The sequence below is a fragment of the Taeniopygia guttata genome, chromosome 2 (assembly GCF_048771995.1).
Source record: "Taeniopygia guttata chromosome 2, bTaeGut7.mat, whole genome shotgun sequence".
NCBI classification, from domain to species: Eukaryota; Metazoa; Chordata; class Aves; order Passeriformes; family Estrildidae; genus Taeniopygia; species Taeniopygia guttata.
Window position 1 is genome coordinate 32,676,793 of NC_133026.1, and position 18,546 is coordinate 32,695,338.

The 18,546-nt window shown below is 37.5% G+C and overlaps 1 protein-coding gene across 5 annotated transcripts in view; it reads right to left on the bottom strand.

Annotated features, from left to right (window-relative positions):
• The window catches only part of OSBPL3 (oxysterol binding protein like 3), an 87,463-nt gene that overhangs the window by 21,369 nt on the left and 47,548 nt on the right, over positions 1-18,546 (bottom strand). For 3 of the 5 annotated variants that reach the window (XM_030264849.4, XM_030264851.4, XM_002193340.7), the window contains 10 exons: positions 18,018-18,188; positions 14,169-14,295; positions 13,262-13,365; positions 13,027-13,119; positions 12,245-12,401; positions 9,736-9,866; positions 6,915-7,022; positions 4,004-4,138; positions 3,220-3,313; positions 18-268 (listed from right to left, as the gene is read on the bottom strand). In XM_030264849.4, coding sequence (XP_030120709.4) covers positions 18-268; positions 3,220-3,313; positions 4,004-4,138; positions 6,915-7,022; positions 9,736-9,866; positions 12,245-12,401; positions 13,027-13,119; positions 13,262-13,365; positions 14,169-14,295; positions 18,018-18,188 — 1,371 coding nt within the window. The remainder of the gene's footprint in view (positions 1-17; positions 269-3,219; positions 3,314-4,003; positions 4,139-6,914; positions 7,023-9,735; positions 9,867-12,244; positions 12,402-13,026; positions 13,120-13,261; positions 13,366-14,168; positions 14,296-18,017; positions 18,189-18,546) is intronic. The other 2 variants (XM_030264852.4, XM_030264853.4) reach the window with 1 other exon arrangement.

Below are 18,546 nucleotides of genomic sequence, written 5' to 3' on the forward strand. Positions count from 1 at the left end.
GGGAGTCAGGTATTTACCATGCGCTCGAAGGGGTTTGGTGTGTGCGCTGCTTTATCCAGGAGCTCGCTGTACTCCAGCTCCTCGCAGAGGCGCTGCAGCGTGTTCAGTGGCTCGTTTAGCTCAACGGGCATGGCCACCTTGGAGAGATCCTTTCCTATGTTATTCCTCAGGATATTCCACAGGCTGATGTTACTTGTGTTAGGACATGGTGCTGGTAAACACGTTCTCCGTTTAGAATTGCATCCAATTCCACTTTCAGAAATACAATCTGAAAAGGAAGGAAGTGGCAGAACAATTAAATTCACATTTTCTTAGTTTCATCCCCCTTTGCAAACATACATTAAAATGCAACCATCTTTCCTTCTGTCAAAACTTCCTTCCACCCACGAATCACTTAAGTATTTCACTTGCGGTTTGAGCATAGCCTGTTATAAAAATGACAAAATTAAGAATCACATTTTATGTACATTAACGGAAGTAAAATGCCAAGTACAAGAGATGCATAAAAATTACCTCCTTTTCCCTTAAAATCTGTAAGAAAAGGCTCAGACTTTCCACTGAATTTGAAAGAGTAAATATTATAACTATTTTATTTGTAACAGAGATGGATTCCTATCTGTTTAGGGGACATAAAACCTCCTTCCTTGACAGAGCTTCAATTAAGTTGACACATCTCAGAAGGCAAGATGTAACTTACAGATGCAAGAATAATAACTACTCCTACTGATCTTTTCCTACTTTGCATACTCCTACCACCTACTGTACCACAAATTTACATTCAGGCTTTTCCACATTGCTCCCCATAGCATTTAAACTTAGTGATGTTACTTTGAGATATGACCATATATTGATGGAGAATTGACGTGTTTTAAGGATGGAAGCAACTTTAGAGCTATGGGCTTGCTGAAGATGGAAAAAAAAAAAAAGACTCAAGTGAAGAGTCCTTGACATGAATATCTGAAGTCTGTGTTCCTATATCAAAGCACTTAGAACAGGATAAATAGCTCTAAGTGTGCCATGACAGGATTTGTAGCAAAATCCAAATAGAGCTACAAGCTTCCACAACAGGCACTAGTCTCAAGTGATTATATTGCATAGCTGTACATCACTATTGTTTCAGAGAGGAATGTGTTTACCACTACAATAACATGTTTTATCTTTCCACATCCTCAGGAGCCCCTAGGAAGCTCCTGCCTTAGGATCAGTTACTATTTGGAGACTCTCAGGCATAGCCTCAGTCTGCCAACCCCTGTCCTTTTCTGGCTTTCCTCACGCAGCTCTGTCTCGAAGGAATTAAACCCACACTGGGGTTTAATTCCTTCCATCTCTTTCTGCGCTACACATGCCTGAAGAATCCCTGACCTTAAATGCACTTAACCAGTGCTTCCTCTTCTCTGCCACTGACATAAGCACTGCATCAGTAGTGACAGGTGACCACAAGGACAAACTTCCCCATGCCTGCCATGCCTCCCAGCCCATGCCTCATGTGGAACATTTAAAGGGTAATCAGTATCCTCAGAAGTTTGAGGAAGGAGTTTCCATCTTTCCTGCCACTGGCAAACTGGAAGTCCTAATTCCTCATATGACTGAGTTATTCTAACAAGGTTAGGTGAACTATTTTCAGCCCCTTGCCTGTATCTTTCTTTTTGCTTAAAAATGGCATGGGCACTATGAGTCCAAAAATCTACCTGAAACAATTAATGCAGTTGAGAGTTAAGGAGCTGACTTCTATATTTCCCTATTTGGAAGAATTTATTTAACATCAGAAAAGGCCAAAAAGGATGTTCCCTTAGATAACTCAGGAATGAGGTAATACAAAAATTTATCCTTGTTTAATCCCAGAAATGGGATTTGGCTATGTCTTTTGACAGTTTATGATTAAAAACAGGATACCAATTGGCTCATTTACATATTCTGGACCAGTCCATTAATTGAGGTAAGCTGCTGAAAAAACAGAGTAGAGCAAGAACTTCATTGCTTAGAAAATCTGGCATCCGAGTATTGAAGTTTGCCTAGTCTCCATTACAGAAAGGCCCAGCCAGTTCTGGTTTGTAAGAGCTGTGACAGACAGGATGAATGCCACAGGAGGTTTAGACATCTGACCTCCAGTTAGAGTCAATGACTTTTGAAGCCAAACTGGACCATTTTCAACATCTGATCTGACCTTCTACATTACAGTGGCCAGAGGATTTTGTCATAATCCCACAGTTTATGGTGCAGCTAAAGCCCTGTAGGAAAATGACATCCACTTTTCTATTAATGGCAGTGGCAGGCTGCCCAAAGCACAGAAATAGCAGGTACCAGAAGCATGCAGAGGTGCTTCTTATACTGAAAAGCTACAGTGACAGGCTTTGATAAAAAAAAGATGAACTGCCACATTAATACAGCTTTCTAAGGTCCAGATCATGAGAGAAATTCATTTGTATGCTTTCCTATCTTAAAGAAAAAATTAAAAATTCTTCATTTTGAACTGTTACAGAATATATATCAAACTACCCAAGTTCATAGGAATCTGCTGGTTCTTGGAGATGATCAGGAAACAGCTGCTAGTGAGAAATCACTGTTCAGCATTTTTGAAAATAAAAATATATTGTTAGACTGGGAAGAACATTGTGGTTAGCTGAAATGAGTTGAAAGCACAAAGCCAATTAGGTTGTAACAATCCTTTTTTTGAGTCTCTTTCTAGAACAAATTAGGATAGGTACTAACAACACTGTCATGATTAGTACATGCAAGAAAGAAATTCTTATGGTCATGCACCAGAGGTGCCAGTGAGTAATTATTCTCATGTTCCTTTAAACACTGGGTTCTGCTAAAACAGCAGGACTTCTGAAAGCCATTGCTAAACTGCAGACTGACAAAACAGCGTGACAAGAAAAAAAGACCTTTTTTGAAAAAATGAAAGCAGCTGGGCCTTACTACTAAATAATCCTGTGTCCATAAGAAACTTAGAGTGGGAGTTGCATCAGAGAAGTCACGAAAAGAGGTGTTTCCCTGCTGATACAGAACCACCATCCTGCTTAATCAACAGTGCCCAGATAAGCAGATTAGCTAGAATCTGCTGTTCCAAACCAATCTCAGTCTATACAAGAAAAGACACAGGCTGTCTACATCTCAAAACCCATAATATCAAATTATCTAGTAAGAGAAGAAAAAAGCACCCCAAACAAACAGAAACAAAATTCTCAAAACATGGCGTAAAAAACCCACTGAACTTACCTAAAGTTTGTCTTTCATTCTCTATGTCATTGCTTAGGTTGTCTTCTGACACATTATCACTGATATCACTTACATATGAGTCATCATCTGATACCTGAGTGTGGGGTGGGGAAAAAAGCAAGATACATCACTCATTAAAATAATCCCAAATGCACATGGACATTATTACTTTCAGCTGCAATAAAAATATTGTTTTAAGAATGGTTTAAGCTGTCTTTCAGTACTATAAAAAAGTACTACAAATTCCTAGGGACACACAATTGAGTTTGGGAGAGATGGCTGAAATTGAAGTTTTAACTTGAGTGGAGACAAGCTTCCTCTCCTTGGCTTCACAACTAAGGCTTTCCTCATATCAAAAGCCGAGGTTTTTATGGAACCCAAGAGAGGAAACAAAGATCTAATAAATTTCAATATGCATGACACCAGCCTCAAGGTACTTACAGGTACCACAAGGACAGGTATGAAGAAGTATTTTTGTGGTATTTTTGTGCAATTCCCTGGGCACCTGCACAATGACTCAAGACAGACTACAATATCTGCATACGAGCTACTTAATTGCCTTCTCCCTCTCTGTTTATGTAAGACTTCTTCATAATACTTGCTACCCTTTACAGTGAAGAGACAATGACAACAAATAAATATAAACGGCATATTAATTTCTAAATGTTTTGAAAATTTAAATTTTCTGGCAGTCTTCTGATGTACAGTTAGCACTCAAAAAGATTGTCTGTCAATAGGCAGATAAGAAAATACATCTGAAGGATGTCAATCTTCTTGCTCAGACCTCATTTTCTGAAGAACTAGCAGACAGCAAGACTTCCTGTGCATCAAAAAATTCTGTGAGAGAGTCAGCGATAGACAGTCTGCTTTCATTGGAGACCTGGTGAACCAGACCTCTGCCTTCCTCTCTTGAATTTTCCTGTTCAAAAGAAAAAAAAGTTTTGAGTGGGGCAGTAGCACAAACAACATGCAATTTCACAGACTCCTAACTTGAAGGGCTGTAAAACACTGGGAGAAAATTGCACATGCTCCTCTTCAATTTACAAGAAGGATAGCATGTGTTTTGAAGTGGGATTTAAAACTAAAGTAAAACAGACCAAAGGGAAGGAAAAAGAATGAAAATTAAGCATATTCAGTAAATCACCTAAGGTGCTGCATATAAAAATACTTTGCTATTTGAATGATTTAGCCAGATATATCCAAGTGTATATATCCAAGAAACCCACAAAAGAACAAAACTCCCATCTCTTTATATTACACCCTAGATTCACATTCCTTCCTGATCTTAGCAAATTAATTAATCTTTTCCTGCTCGAGCCTTGCTTAATGCAAAGCCTGCCATAGAGTAGTCTACAAAATTCAGAGGGATAAAGTTGCTTTCTTTATAATAGTATGTTTTCCTAGCTCTTTTTTTTCACCAAGTTTCTATGCTATTCTTTGAAAATCATTCCTTCACATCCACACCTGAGATATCTCCATGTTACCCAAAACCAACATATCATTAAAGCCACGTAGCCGAAATTGCTTTTGCTGCTGGAGGCACACTTGACTGCCACAGAGATCTTGACAGCCCCTCCCACGGAAGCACTACAGATCACTGGTGTAAGCAGAGCTCCAAGAGGTGGCCTGGCAAAGGTGGGGTGACCAGTGAGACTTCTCATTCTGTGGTGGCAGTAAAGAATTTGGAGGAGCTCTTTGCTATGGTTTTCCCTGATAACTCCACCAACGCAAAGGAAACGAGCTATGCTGGCCCAAATGAGTGTATTAGCTGCTCTCAAGATTTTCTGCATGAGGTGTTTTACTAGCTTATAGCCTTGACTTCCACATCATAATTTTGCAGGAATTATAGTATTTTATTTTCAGAACAACATAATGAACAACATGACAAGCCCAGAATCAAGCTGACAAACCTTCTTTCAAAGCTTTTCTGTTGGTAGGTTTTGCTATCGTATGGATTATTATTCAGTACACACTGATATTGGTGACATGGAAACAAAATAAACTGCTCCACAAAAGACTTGAAAAACCCCTCCTTTCACAGCAGGGAAAAAAGATAAACTCAACATTGTCCCTCCTAGAGGAAGGCAGTTTAGCCTGCAAGTTAAAAAAAAAAAACAAACCTTACAGATAAACATTGCTACTGGGATTATTTCCAATACTATTTTGAATCTGAGAAGGAAAGCGAGCAGGAAGGACTCATAAAAGAGCATCAGGTTTTTATATTTAACATATAAGCTTCAGTTTTTCTTGTTCAATATTCCAACTTTGGCATGATGAACTACAATTAAATTACCCAATAGACAAATGAAACGTTTCCCTTATGCAAAGGCTTGAGATACTATTTTATACTGCTTCAATTTTCACAGGTGGCTGACAGCACCCAATGTATCATTTAGTGACAAGTTTTGTGCAGTGGCCTTGTCTTCCTCAAAGCAGCATTACTGTATCATAGTCCTCACACAGTCTTAAAATGAAGCTTCTCCAGTACAAGCGATTGCATCCTTAGATTCCATCCCAAGCCATGCCAGAGGGAATTTGTGAATGCAACCTCCAAAGGACCTTCTTAAAGCTATTTTTGTCATGTGTGTCACTTTGTGTGTGTATAGCACATAGCACAAGTTTCAGAAATAATCCATTGTCATTGCAAGGACCTCCACTAAAAAAGAAAATAACTCCTGAAACTCAGTAACAATGCATTAATGCTTTTCTGGATAGCAGTTTAAGGGCTGTTCAAATTCTTGCGGGTTTTAAAGCAAAAAGCATCAGAATGATCAACCACCTAAAGGAAAAAAACCAAAACTGAACAGTTAAATATGACCAAAACACAGCTCCACTACACCAGAACTGAACCAGAAGTGAACAGATGGAATCTGTTCTGGAATGACTAAACTGTCTTTAAAAATAAAAGGAAATAATTAGTTACATAAAAGTCCCAGCATTACATGCACTCAAGTTCTAATGAAAGATTTATACTAAAAGCACACTACAAGAGGTTTCTGTATGAGTTAACATTTAGGAAAATCTATCACAAATAACACAGTTTCGGGCTTCCCTCACTGACACCATTAACACCTACATCTTATGACCTATACTTACACCATATTCACATGCATTCTGCATCGAGCCAAAAAACTGTCTGAACATCAGTGGAATCTCAAACCAGCCAACTGGATATAGCTAAGTCCCTGGCTTCACACAAAGACAACTAAATGGCTGAAAGGGCTCTTGTATGTCCCATTAACTTTGATCATTTCATAGAAATGTCTGGTAATTGTTCTAAACCTTACATGATTCACACTGGTAGCCAACATTCTGGGCTAACAGATGGGTGACAAAAGATCTACATAACTTAACAAAGGATTAAAAGGGCAAGAGAAACAGTGGCAGAGGGTGACAAATGTGGCAGCTCTGTACATGCTGAACAAGAAGCAGGCAAGGGAGAACACCAGGAACCAGTAGCAAAAAGCAATGGAAGATATGCTCAGGAAACCTGCTCACAAGGAAAGTCTTTGGAATCAAATATCACACAGTGCATCACCAGAAATGACTCACAACCAGGAAAGCAGACTGGCTTGGCTAACACACCACACCACAGGGGAGACACAGAGAACAGGACAAGAGGCAGCTATGCAGCACTGTCTAGATGTAGGGGCTGGAGGAACAGGACATCACTGAAAGAGGAAATCCATACCCACCTTCACCAAATCTGGGCTTGATTTTGCATTAGATGCTGAATCAATGATCTTAGATTCGGCATGTATTCTGCGTAACCGGTCTTTAAGATCTGTGTTTTGTGCTATTGCCTGGAATATTTAACAAAAATATTGGGGATATAAAGTTCTCTCAACTAACTCAAACGTGACTTTATTGTATAAAAAGGGGCAAAGACTGTTTAAAGTGTAGTATAAAACACCACCACATCCTTTTTTTTTACTGGTTCAGCAAATCCTTTATTATAAATGCTTCAAACCTTACTCCTTATCTGTCAAATTAAAACTGTTTTTTTTTTTCCCAGTGTGAGGAAACAGAGACATCAGTGGAGGAAAAAAGTCAAAGATGGCAGGGATATTTTTCTTTTCCAGCTCCCTTCCTAAACCCCCATCTCCAACAAAGCCTCTCCCAATGTTAGTTCTTGCCACGTGAAAAACCATTTGATTTTTCCATACTGGCAGCTCCCTTTGCCTTTCAATGATAGAGAAACAAGACAAAATCACATGGGTAACAGGTACAATTTGTGTCCTATCAGACTATGATGGCAATGGTCAGAATAAAAAGCCTCTACTGCAAACTCATGTTTGTTACATGTTATTTACTTATTTTGGGTGCATCTGATAGACAGATGTCAATTAGAGTAGACTTGTAGAAAGAGAGCCTAACCCTGGAATAAAAATGTCTCTGAAATAAAAGATTGTGTTATTAATTTTGGAACAATACTGAAGACTTGCATCCCATTTTAGTGATCTGAATCAATACCAGGATGTGGAGAACCCTGCTGTTTACACATCCGCTTTATCCCACAAATACTTTTGCTTTTGGCAGTAATTTATTTTGAAAATTCTCTTGGGTGCAGGAAAGTCAGTAAGCTCAATGTGATGATGGAGGAGAACTTATTTCTGGATTTACCTATATGTGGTCTGAATTTGCTATAAAGGTATACATATCCCTACTGTGTCAAATTCTCAGCCCTGTGTTAAATCCTCATCATGCAAGTGCAAAATAGCTCTCCTGTAATGACAACTTCTCATTTTCATTATTTGCTACAAAATATTTTCTTCTTCCTGCTGTATAATTCCTCCCCCCAAACCAGAAATATTGTAAGTTTTCCCATTCTTTATTTCCTTTTCTTAGGATGCATGTAGGTCAAGGATACTATCTTAATGAGGGAGAAGCAGAGGCAGATATGCTAATTTTGTGGTGGTTTATCCACTTTAAATCTGCTCATTTTTCTTCCACTGCCAGGCTGATGGGAGAAAAACAGACTAATGTTTGATAGCTTTCAACCTGTGAGTGATTTTTTTTCATTCCTCTGCACAGAAAACAAACTAAAATGAACAACAACAAACACTAAGCCAAAGTCATTAACACCAGACACCTTCTTGCAAAGAAGTCTAAAAAATATGTCAAGTTTATCATATCCATGTTTTGAAATGTCTTCAAAGGAAGCTCATTCAATTCTCCTACAGGAACTCTGCTGTTCAGGGTGAGAAAATTTTTGTTGGCTGACATTAAAGATCTCCAGATTAAGAAGAGCCCTCATAGGTGATTACCTTGCTGAAAAAGCCAAGGTTCACAGACGACTTCTAGATGGGCTGCAAAACTAATTAAGAATCAGATAATACCTAACAGAATTATATTTAAGACACATACAGGATGAATATGGACAACCACATTTCACTGCCCAGAAAACAAAATAATTCATGCTAAGCTGAGTGTTTACTAAGTTCAGCAACCTTAAAATTGATTTTCTGATATAAAATGGTAGATAAATAACACCGAAAAAATAAGTCACCTATTCAAGTATCAGAAGTGGAAAATCTGAAAGCCAAAAATAAAAAATGTGCAAGTGAAGAAGTACAGTTATTATGCAACAGGCTTCAACTTTTTCTAAACACTGTGGAGACATCACAGCCTCTACAGGTCCAGACAAAGAGGCATGTCATACTCTTAAAAACTGTAATCACATGCAGCTTTTGTAAAGCAAAAGAAAGTTTTCATACCTAAATAATTCTAAGATGATCTACATCACACTGATCAGTGCCAGAGAGTCTCCTGCTCCTCTGATGTGTTTGCAATAAACACTGAAATTTTAAGACCATGGTAATGATTGCCCTCATTGCTCTGAAATCAGATCAGTTTGGTTGTCATTTTTAAATGTGACCAAGTTGAAAAGTTCTGGTCTCTACCAATTACATAAAGGACACCAACCAAATCCCCACTTTTTTAAAGAGCACAATCTTTTGTCATTTAGAACTCTGCCCTAATAGCTCCATTGCCGCTTTTGGAGGACTGAGAGATAATTGAATTTGGAAGTCAATATAAACAAGTTGTACTTGAATTTGCTTTGCAGTGTCTTGGTGAAACTCTAGTGCATTAGAAGGGACAGCTGAGTGCATTCAGTCACCCCCACCTTTGTTTTATGCCAAGTCATACAGTGAATATTTGAGTGCTGTTTAGATAAAGAAAAGGAAAAGGAAACCTGCAACCCATCAGAAGGAAGTAGTAGCATGTTCAGAAAGAAAGTGGACTCATAGTCACAGAGCAGCCCTCTGATTCTTCATCTCAAATGATACAGATTAGACTACATACCTAAATCAGTCCATCTATCAAACTCCAATGATTTGACCTTTAACATTTAGCAAAGTCTCTGAAAAACACGCTCTACAATAACTTACTATGATTAAATCCTGCAAATTTTAGCACACAGCTGACACTAAAGAAACAGAAATTAATTCCCCTAAAATTTAAAAGTAGTATCTGATGACCATGAAGCTTGGTGGGTTTCAGCATGTCACTTACAGATGTTAAGGCATTCTTCAAGCCCACTATTTGTGCAGATGGAGATGAGGATGCATCGTACTCCAGCATCTGCTTCAGCTTTTCTCTCTCTGTAGATATGGTGCTGAAAGCTGATCTCAAGGTGAAGTAAACTAGAACCAGTTCATAAAAAGTGCCAGTTAAAAACAGAAGCAACCTATTGTATACACACCAATTACATAAAACTCCAATAAAGCATCATTTATGGTGACAGAAACAAGAATTTAGGTTGAGAGATCCAGCGTGAGTCACTAAAACCAAGTAATATTAATCAAGGTTATAGGGTAGATTGTTTGTAGGATCATCTTTACAGTGAAGGCTATTATGTTGACTATATTAGCCACAGTCAAAATTACTCTGATTATTTGTGACAGATGGCAACAAAGCTAACTAACTACATCTGTTTTTCACTTGCTTTGGTTTCCTAATTAGCTTGAATCTTCAGATGGTCATGACTCTATTCCATATTCCTCTATAAATTCCAGTAGGGGAAAAGAAGAGATGAAAGGAAAAGAAAATCAAATAGGAAAAAAAAACATAAAAAAAAAAAGGTAGCTGTAACACATATTGTGCTACAGCTATAGGGTTAGTAGTTTCCCTACAAGCAAGTCAGCTGTGGTGTTGTGTTTTGTTATCTTTCTTTTCTTTCAGCTTGTTAGATGATTTAGTGACTCAAAGGGTCAGATCCTGAATGATGTGCATGCTATGCTGCTACTTCTATGTCTTCCTGAGGCACTATCACCAGCCCAATACATTTACATCAGACAACAGATCATGCAATTTTAAAATCACTACAGGGGGGTTTATAGGGGAAATGCACTTTTAGAATTTTTTTCACCACTACGACATCGCATCTTCCCTTTTACCTAAAAGAATAAAAATTTATTTGAGCAGTATTTGTCTGAGTGGGTTTTCAACATTCATCTAACTGGAGTATTAGAGGACTTCTGAGGACCTAATCAATCCCTGTAATATAGTCATGAGACTTGCCAATGCAAAAATGAATCCATTAGCAAGGAAATGAAGATAGAAAATCTGAGCATGGATGCATGAAAAGGGCAAACAACAAGAAATTCCCAATACTTCTCTCTCCTAATTAACCACTCTGAATTAACCTGAATCTTCATAATTTCACTAAGTAGTTAGGTAACCTATTTTAGTCTTCTGAAAAGTTATTCTTAAGGTATATTCCAACACTGCAAACCATTACCGAAGCTAATTCTTACACTATCCAAAGAAATTTTTAACAGTATCACAGGCTGGGGAGGGAAATATATCCACTGTGCTCTATTCTGTTAGGCTTTCTTTTATATGTTGATAACATGACCAGAATCTTCAGTGACCTTCAATGACATTTAATATTTTGTATACTAACTTAACTTTTCAAGAACTATTGCCTTCTAAATGACTGATGTTGCGTTTTATTCCATTTGTATTAGAGGTGACACAAGTTTTCTCCACTACGCTTTCTTGGAAGGCGGGTGCAATGAAATAAATATAGAGAAAAATTCCTTCTCCTTTTAGTAAAATGATTCTGAAGTCATTAAAACAAAGTTAATTGTCCCTTCAAATGTGTGGATCAATCTAAGCAAAACTTCTGTCATGGACAACACCAGTAAGATGATCTTAAGTAGTTGATTTCTTTGCTCTGCTTAACAGCAGCTTTTCCCTCTTCATCCCTTGCTCACTTATTTTCTTCTTTTGGAAAACATACGTCAGTTTTCACTATAATTGGCTTTATGAAGTTTACTACTTACATACATTCCTTACATAACAGAATCAAGATACATCAGCACCAAGGGGGAGCAGCAAGCAGAGAATGTTTATAGATACCATCAACCATTATCGTGTGCCAAAGGGGACAAAGCCAATACTCCCAAAAGCCTTTCAGCTGTAAATGCTTAAGTGCCTCCCTCACTAAGATCACTTAAACAATAAAAATGTTTCTGGTGCATGGGTGATGGAACAAAGTGCTGCTAATGAAAAATGATTTTGAGGGAAGAAATATTTCTAGTCAAGCTCCCCCTCTGGCTGCTTTGCATGATTTACTCTTCTGTATTCACTAAAAATAGGTTACTACCATAGCAACCCTTGCATCACCAACAAATGTTGACTCCAAACTACAGGGAAGCACACAGAACATAGAAACATAAATGTGCCCACATACAGAAATATGCATGCAAACACAAGAGAGTAAAGTCTGCTGTATTTCTAGCAATTGATTTTAGGTATTTTACCTTTTGGCAACAAATAAAACAATCTAGGCTTTTAGCACATAAAACAAGGTGCAGTTCTCTATTAAATAAAAACTGTAAAAAGTGGTGATTAAGCCACCTTCTTCAAATGACTCAAGATCTCAACACTTGCAATTCCTCAAGGAAATTAAAGGAAGGGTGTTTTCTAAACAATAAACAGGAAGCATTCTCAGAAGTCATATAATTATCTAAACTGGGATGATATAAAATCATCTATAAAAGACAATTTCATTTACCTTTATGTGCAACATGAAATAAGTCCTCCTGCATTTTAGTAAATTCTGATGATGTTTCGGAGCCATCAGAGTAATTTTTCTCCTCTACAAAATCTATCGTAGATAGGTTTGGATTGGAAGCATGCAGTCTCATAGGGGCAGAAAATACTGAAGGCACCTGTAAGTAGGATAGTAATTTTTGATGTTTTTATAAACAAAAGAAAATTTTGTTTTATTGTACCTACCTGGATTCCATGTTGGAGGCATCAAAAATGAAGAAAATTACTGTCAATTATCAATAAGCTTTGAAATGGATGACACCTGGCAAATGAAACCAGAGATAAAACTTTGCCCAAGGTGCCACAATGGGAAATTGCCAAACTCAAAAAACCAAGCCCATTGAGAGCTGTTACACAGGCTAGGTTATTTCCCCCCCACTTATAAGTATCTAATCACATGGCCTCTTTGATGTAAATGTGCACAAAACTATCTAGGGAATTTACAAAAATCTGTACTCATAAAAAAAACCCAAAAAAACAAACAAACAAACAAAAAACCCCAACAAATTAGAGAAAACTGAAAATGGGTAAAAAACATGGCCAGTGTCCTGAAGGTAGCAGGACAGATTCTATTGCAGATATCAATGACACCACATTTGTGTTTTGTCTGATATATTACACTTAAAATGAACTAACAGAGGACTCTACTTAAAAATGATTCATATTTCATCAGCTGGTCATGCCAAGAAGTGATCAACAACTAAGTTTTTGGAGGAAGATGGGGTCTGAAACGACTGAAGTTACCTGTAACATTCCTTTAGCCTCTTTCCCAACAACTCTGGATCGCCACCTCCTGTGTGTTCTCTTTTCCTTCTTTGGACTTTCAAAAGGTCCCACCTTTTAACAACACATGGACAAAAACAATAGGACTGCCATAAATCTAACAACGCTAAGAAACACCTTGATTCTTTAGGATTTGGAGTTGTTTTTTGCAATTGTAAGGGAAATCAGTTTTTGGTTTTGTTTTTAAACAACAAACCTGCATAGCATTTATGGCAGGCGCTGAATATGTCCTGTGAAGAACATCCATGCTCTGTAACAGCTGGTTCATTTCCAGTAAATATGTGTGACAGTTGGAGAGGTCTGTTTGGAACAAGAGAGTATTTTCAGTTGCCCTACAGTAACAGACACACTGACAGTTTTCTTTCTTCATAGGTTAGTCCTATTTTGATTGCAGCTAGCATAAGTTATTGGATAAAATCTATAGTCAAGTTTAAATTCAAAACATTGAAATGCATCTATGTGGTGTGTATAATGATCATGATACCTTTTCCTAGCTGGATGCAGAAAAATGAGAAAAATGTGATAATTTCTGCAGTTTGAGATTTGTCAGAGGTCCTCATGGTGAGGGTAACAATGCCACAGGCATCAACACTCAATTGTACATTCAGACCTAGAAGTGAGGTTCCTCTGCATTTGAGATGAAGCTCACTGTTACGTAGAAATTTAATAAATAAATATCACATAGACATTGCCAACATGAGAAAGATCTTCCTGCTCTTAGGAAAGTATGACAGCAGAAGGTGACTTTGAAATACAAAGACTTTGTATTTTTTTAGTTACTAGGTTTTGGATGCTTCCCTTTTTCCAGCCCAAGGATGTTCAAATCTTACTACTGAACATGATGTACTCATACTCATATAAAAGAAAATGTACTGAAATGTATTGGTTCCTTGAAGAGCTGCCCACAATTGATACCCCCACATCCAAAATTACCAGTTCTGCAAAAAAGTGACTAACCACTTAATCGACAACCACATCTTTCCTTCCTCCAGTTTCAGAGAAAATTCTAACAGTAATGACTACTTGGTGTATAATACTCTCATTGTTAAGGAAAAACTAGGGGAAATATTAGGCAACTTTCAATTTTCTTCAAATATAATTACCTCTTGAGCATTTTTCCATGTCTTCAGAAGACTGTAGCCAAGATGAAATCCTGGACTCATTACTCGAAAAAGAAAACGACAGATTACCTCCAGTTGACATTGAATTCTGTTTGGTCAAGCTGCCTGCCTGTTCAAAAGAAGAACAAGTGAAGTATTAACACACAATAATTTAATGTTGTCTGCACAAATTCTGACAACCAGCAGTTAAGGACCATGATCATGGACAAGGACTGAAGGCATCAATTACATGGAGGGGAAAAAAGTGTATGATCTAGCCTAAGTATACAGTCATTGAGCATGATGGCATGATAACTAATGTAACTGCTGTCCACAAGCAGTAGAAAAACTCAAGGAACCATAAAAATTTGCTGAAAACTGAATTTTGAGGAAGGGAAAAGTTCTGCATAAATTAAATCAACTTAACACAGTCTTAAGTTGTGCCAAAGGAAATATAGGTTGGATATTAGGAAAGTTTTTTACGGAAAGAGTGAAAAAGTACTGGAATTGTATGCCCAGGAGATGATGGAGTCACCATCCCTGGATGTGTTTAACAAAAGACTGGATGTGGTACTCGATGCCGTGGTTTAGTTGAGGTGTTAGGGCTGGGTTGGACTCAATGGTCTTGAAGGTCTCTTCTAACCTAGTGACTGTGTAAAAGAATTAAAGTACCATATCTGAAGAGGACCAAATTCAGACATTCTGTTCCTCCTCCATGCTTCCCAAAGAAGCCCCAAGAGTAACTAAGATGTAACACACACATTTTAAAATGCTATTTTTCAGTGTAAAAGTAAGATATCATTTAAAATTTTGACACTAGATGTCATTTAAAATTTTACACAAGGTTGAATGACTTCAGCATGGATTTGGCTCAAAAGACCTTAATACTGGGGTGGCCATACACCTTATCTGGGTAAAGACTGCCCTTTGACAACACCTTAGTAAACATTTTCACACGTAGCTCAATTTCAGCAGTGCCTATTATCACGTGCTCCAAGAGGTGAGAGAAATTCTGCATAAGAGATAACTGAGCAGTATAATTAAATAGCTTCCAATGGGAAGAAATTTTTACCCAGTACTATTACCAGTTGATTGTGGCCTATAATGCTGTTTTCTTCTCTGATGTAGCTACTGATAATAGCCATTCAAATACCTAATTATTTGTACATCTTACTAAACTTTTCATTTTCAATAAAACACAGGTCAAGAAGATGCACAAATCACAAGTTTTGTAAACATCTTGTTAATAACAAGTTTTAAACTGTTTCATCCTAGTGCCATTACACAGGCATTTTACTTATGATTATGAGAAAAGCTGACTAAATTGTTTGTCTCTTCTTTGAAGCATACAATTTACAAACTTTGCTACTTACGAGCAAAGCTGATATAAGTGAGCTACTCCAGCTCACCTTATATCAGAACTCCAGTAGCACTAATTTTAAATCTATTAATAAGAAACATCATCTATATCTCAATCAGTTGCAGCTTTCTTAGTTGGCCTTTTTACGTCTACAGCTAAACCACCAACCTGAGTTTCAGAGTAAAATAAAATGCACCATCCATGAGATGTCATTTGGTATTGTGTCACTATGCAATAGCAATAAGCAGCAGTAAGCACACTTGTTTTTAAATTAATCAATGCAGCTTAGTTGGCCTATTCCTACATAAAGCTCTCCGAGCTTTAGTCATATATTTTTATATATATATATATTTATTTATGTATATATATAAATATATATATAAATATAAATATATATATATATATCCAAATAATAATCTCAGCACCTAAAAAGCACAAGTAAACTGAATTTAATGATGGGCAATTATACTGGCATTTTGTGAACAAATTCCACATTTATCTCTTCAAAAATTGGCCTCACCTAACCAACTTTTCCAGAACTTATATACATAGGTGAGATGAGCATGAAGAGAAAAGGAAGTAGGGATTGCCAATAAGCAGACAAGACAGAGCTTGTGTAGCTCCAGTTTTCATAGTTTTGCTTTGGATCAGCAGTTAAGCTTTAGAATGCAAGAATTCCACATAAACATGTGTAGATACCTACACCTGTCTCTCAACAACAATAAAAAGAAAAGTGAAAACCAATCGGATATTGTTAAAAGCAAATAAAATGCAACTCAAATTTCACTTGATATATATTTCTCAAAATAACCTAAGTGCTGGAGTGATATCAACTAACACTAAGCTAGGGCTGGTGTAAATTGGCAGACTTCCATTTAGCTTGAGCACAGCTAAGGTGATTAACTACAGCTTAAGAACTATCCCCTTCTATTTTTCACATGAAAATAAGTAGGGCTTCTTTGCAGTACAAATCTGGATTAATAGTCTGTATTAAAGTCTTTCATGACAAAGAAGAAATGGTTAGTTTCCTGACAGTAAGCATAGATTTCAGATATGCTGATCACATAGGTTTCTTTGGTTTGGGTTTTGGGTTTTTTTTTTTTTGAGGGCACCAGCATAAATATACCATGGACTTTGCAATATTCCACTTCTGCCCTAGATATTCTTCCCCACTTCCATCCCTGCTGTCTTTCAGGAGAAAATAACTGAAGAGCCACGGGAGATTTGGCATTCCCTTGCAGACAGTGCCTGAGGAGAGCAGGCTGTCAGAGGCGCGGAGCTGCTGCGGGCACGCGGGATGCGCGCAGGCTCTGCGGAACGGCCCTGTTACCGCAGGGCGAGTTATTGTTCCTTCAGCTGCCTGCTCACACAGACCCCCTCCCACTCCACACGAGCAAAAAGCTGCTCAGACACACGTCTGCATTTGCTAAAACTCATTCTCAGTTACAGGATAAAGTGAGGAACTGCGCGTATTGGGAACAAGCCTACTCAGATCATAAAGTAATTACTACAGCAGGGAAACGCAAGCCTTGGATACAAGTAGAACAAGGATGGCATTGCTGCTTAGGAGTCATCCTGGAGCTGACAGAAACAGCTATACATCTCAGGTGTAGTAACACCAAACAGGTTTTTTTTAATTCTCAAAAGTGACCAGTGATTCTGCATTGGAGCAGAAGAGCTGCTTTGGGTGAAGGTCAGCCAGTCAATGTACTGAGAGAGAGCTGAAGGCACAGAGGATGTGGCACAGAACACACACCATCTCCCACTAAAACTGCAAAGAGGCCATTTGTGGGGTTGGTCTGAGCATTTGTCAGGCCATTTGTGAAACTAATTCACAGACTGTACCAAAAGAGAAGTACACTGCTGTCTGGACCCATCCAGATCCCATATCCACCCACAGCATAGGCCTTGGATTGATCCAAATAATGCTTCTGCCACACTTAAAATATAAAGAGTGATCTTCGTTTATAATTCCTTCTATATATAATATATGTATAATATATATTCCTTGTATATCTGATTTCTTGTAGAATAGTGACGTCTTGTATAATTCCTACATACTCCTTTGTTAAGTAGTCAGCTTAATTCATGTAAAAGGAGAGAGGGTTTGTAAGCTAAAGGATATAGAGCAAAATGCTAAAGGGGAAAAAATAACTAGCTGAGTACTCTTCTGTGACTAATATTCACCAGCACATACCAGACAAATACTTTTATATGTCCCAAAAACGATGAGGATTCTAATTCAATATACAGTTTTGAAATTCATGGTGAAAGTACAATTTGCTGGATTAAAATAGTGAAAAACTACCAAAAATTTAATAACATCATAAATGAAACTGCTTGGATGTAAATCAATAAACTTTCCTTTTGACATTTTAGATCATAACTTAAGTGCCACCATAAACTTCCAGTACGCTCTTTATTTAATGAACACAATTTAGACTAACTTAATTCTTTATGGAAGCTCATTATTTATAAAGAAAAACTATTACCTTTCTACTTGGTGTAGAATCACAGAAACCTGGGATAGAGTCCGTAGTAGTAGACACAGGGAAGAAAATGTTATTGGCATCGTGAGGAAACATGGAGATTTCATTCTGACGGTACATTCTGTGGTGGCGAAGTTTTGCTACCCATTCATCAAACAGCTCCTGAGACTTCACCTACACAAAATTTCAGGGTTGATGACATTCATATTCAAAATAACAAAGAAATAATGGTATTTTGTGCTCATTAGACAGCTAGCCTGGCTGACCTTTACCGGCAATGTATCAGGAAAGCTTTTCTAAGGATGCTCCTACCAAAATGCACGCTGTATGAGCTTAGGCATGACAGAAGATCAATCACAGGATAAAGTCAGGGAAAAAAGAAACTACAGTTAGTAATTATGCTTTCCAATGCAGAACACAATACTAGAGCAACTTACAGATTAAAAAAAACCCTTAAAATTTGAATAAAGACCCTCACATTTGTAATTTCTTAATTGCCATAGTTAAATCTACGTCAGTGTTGAACTAATTA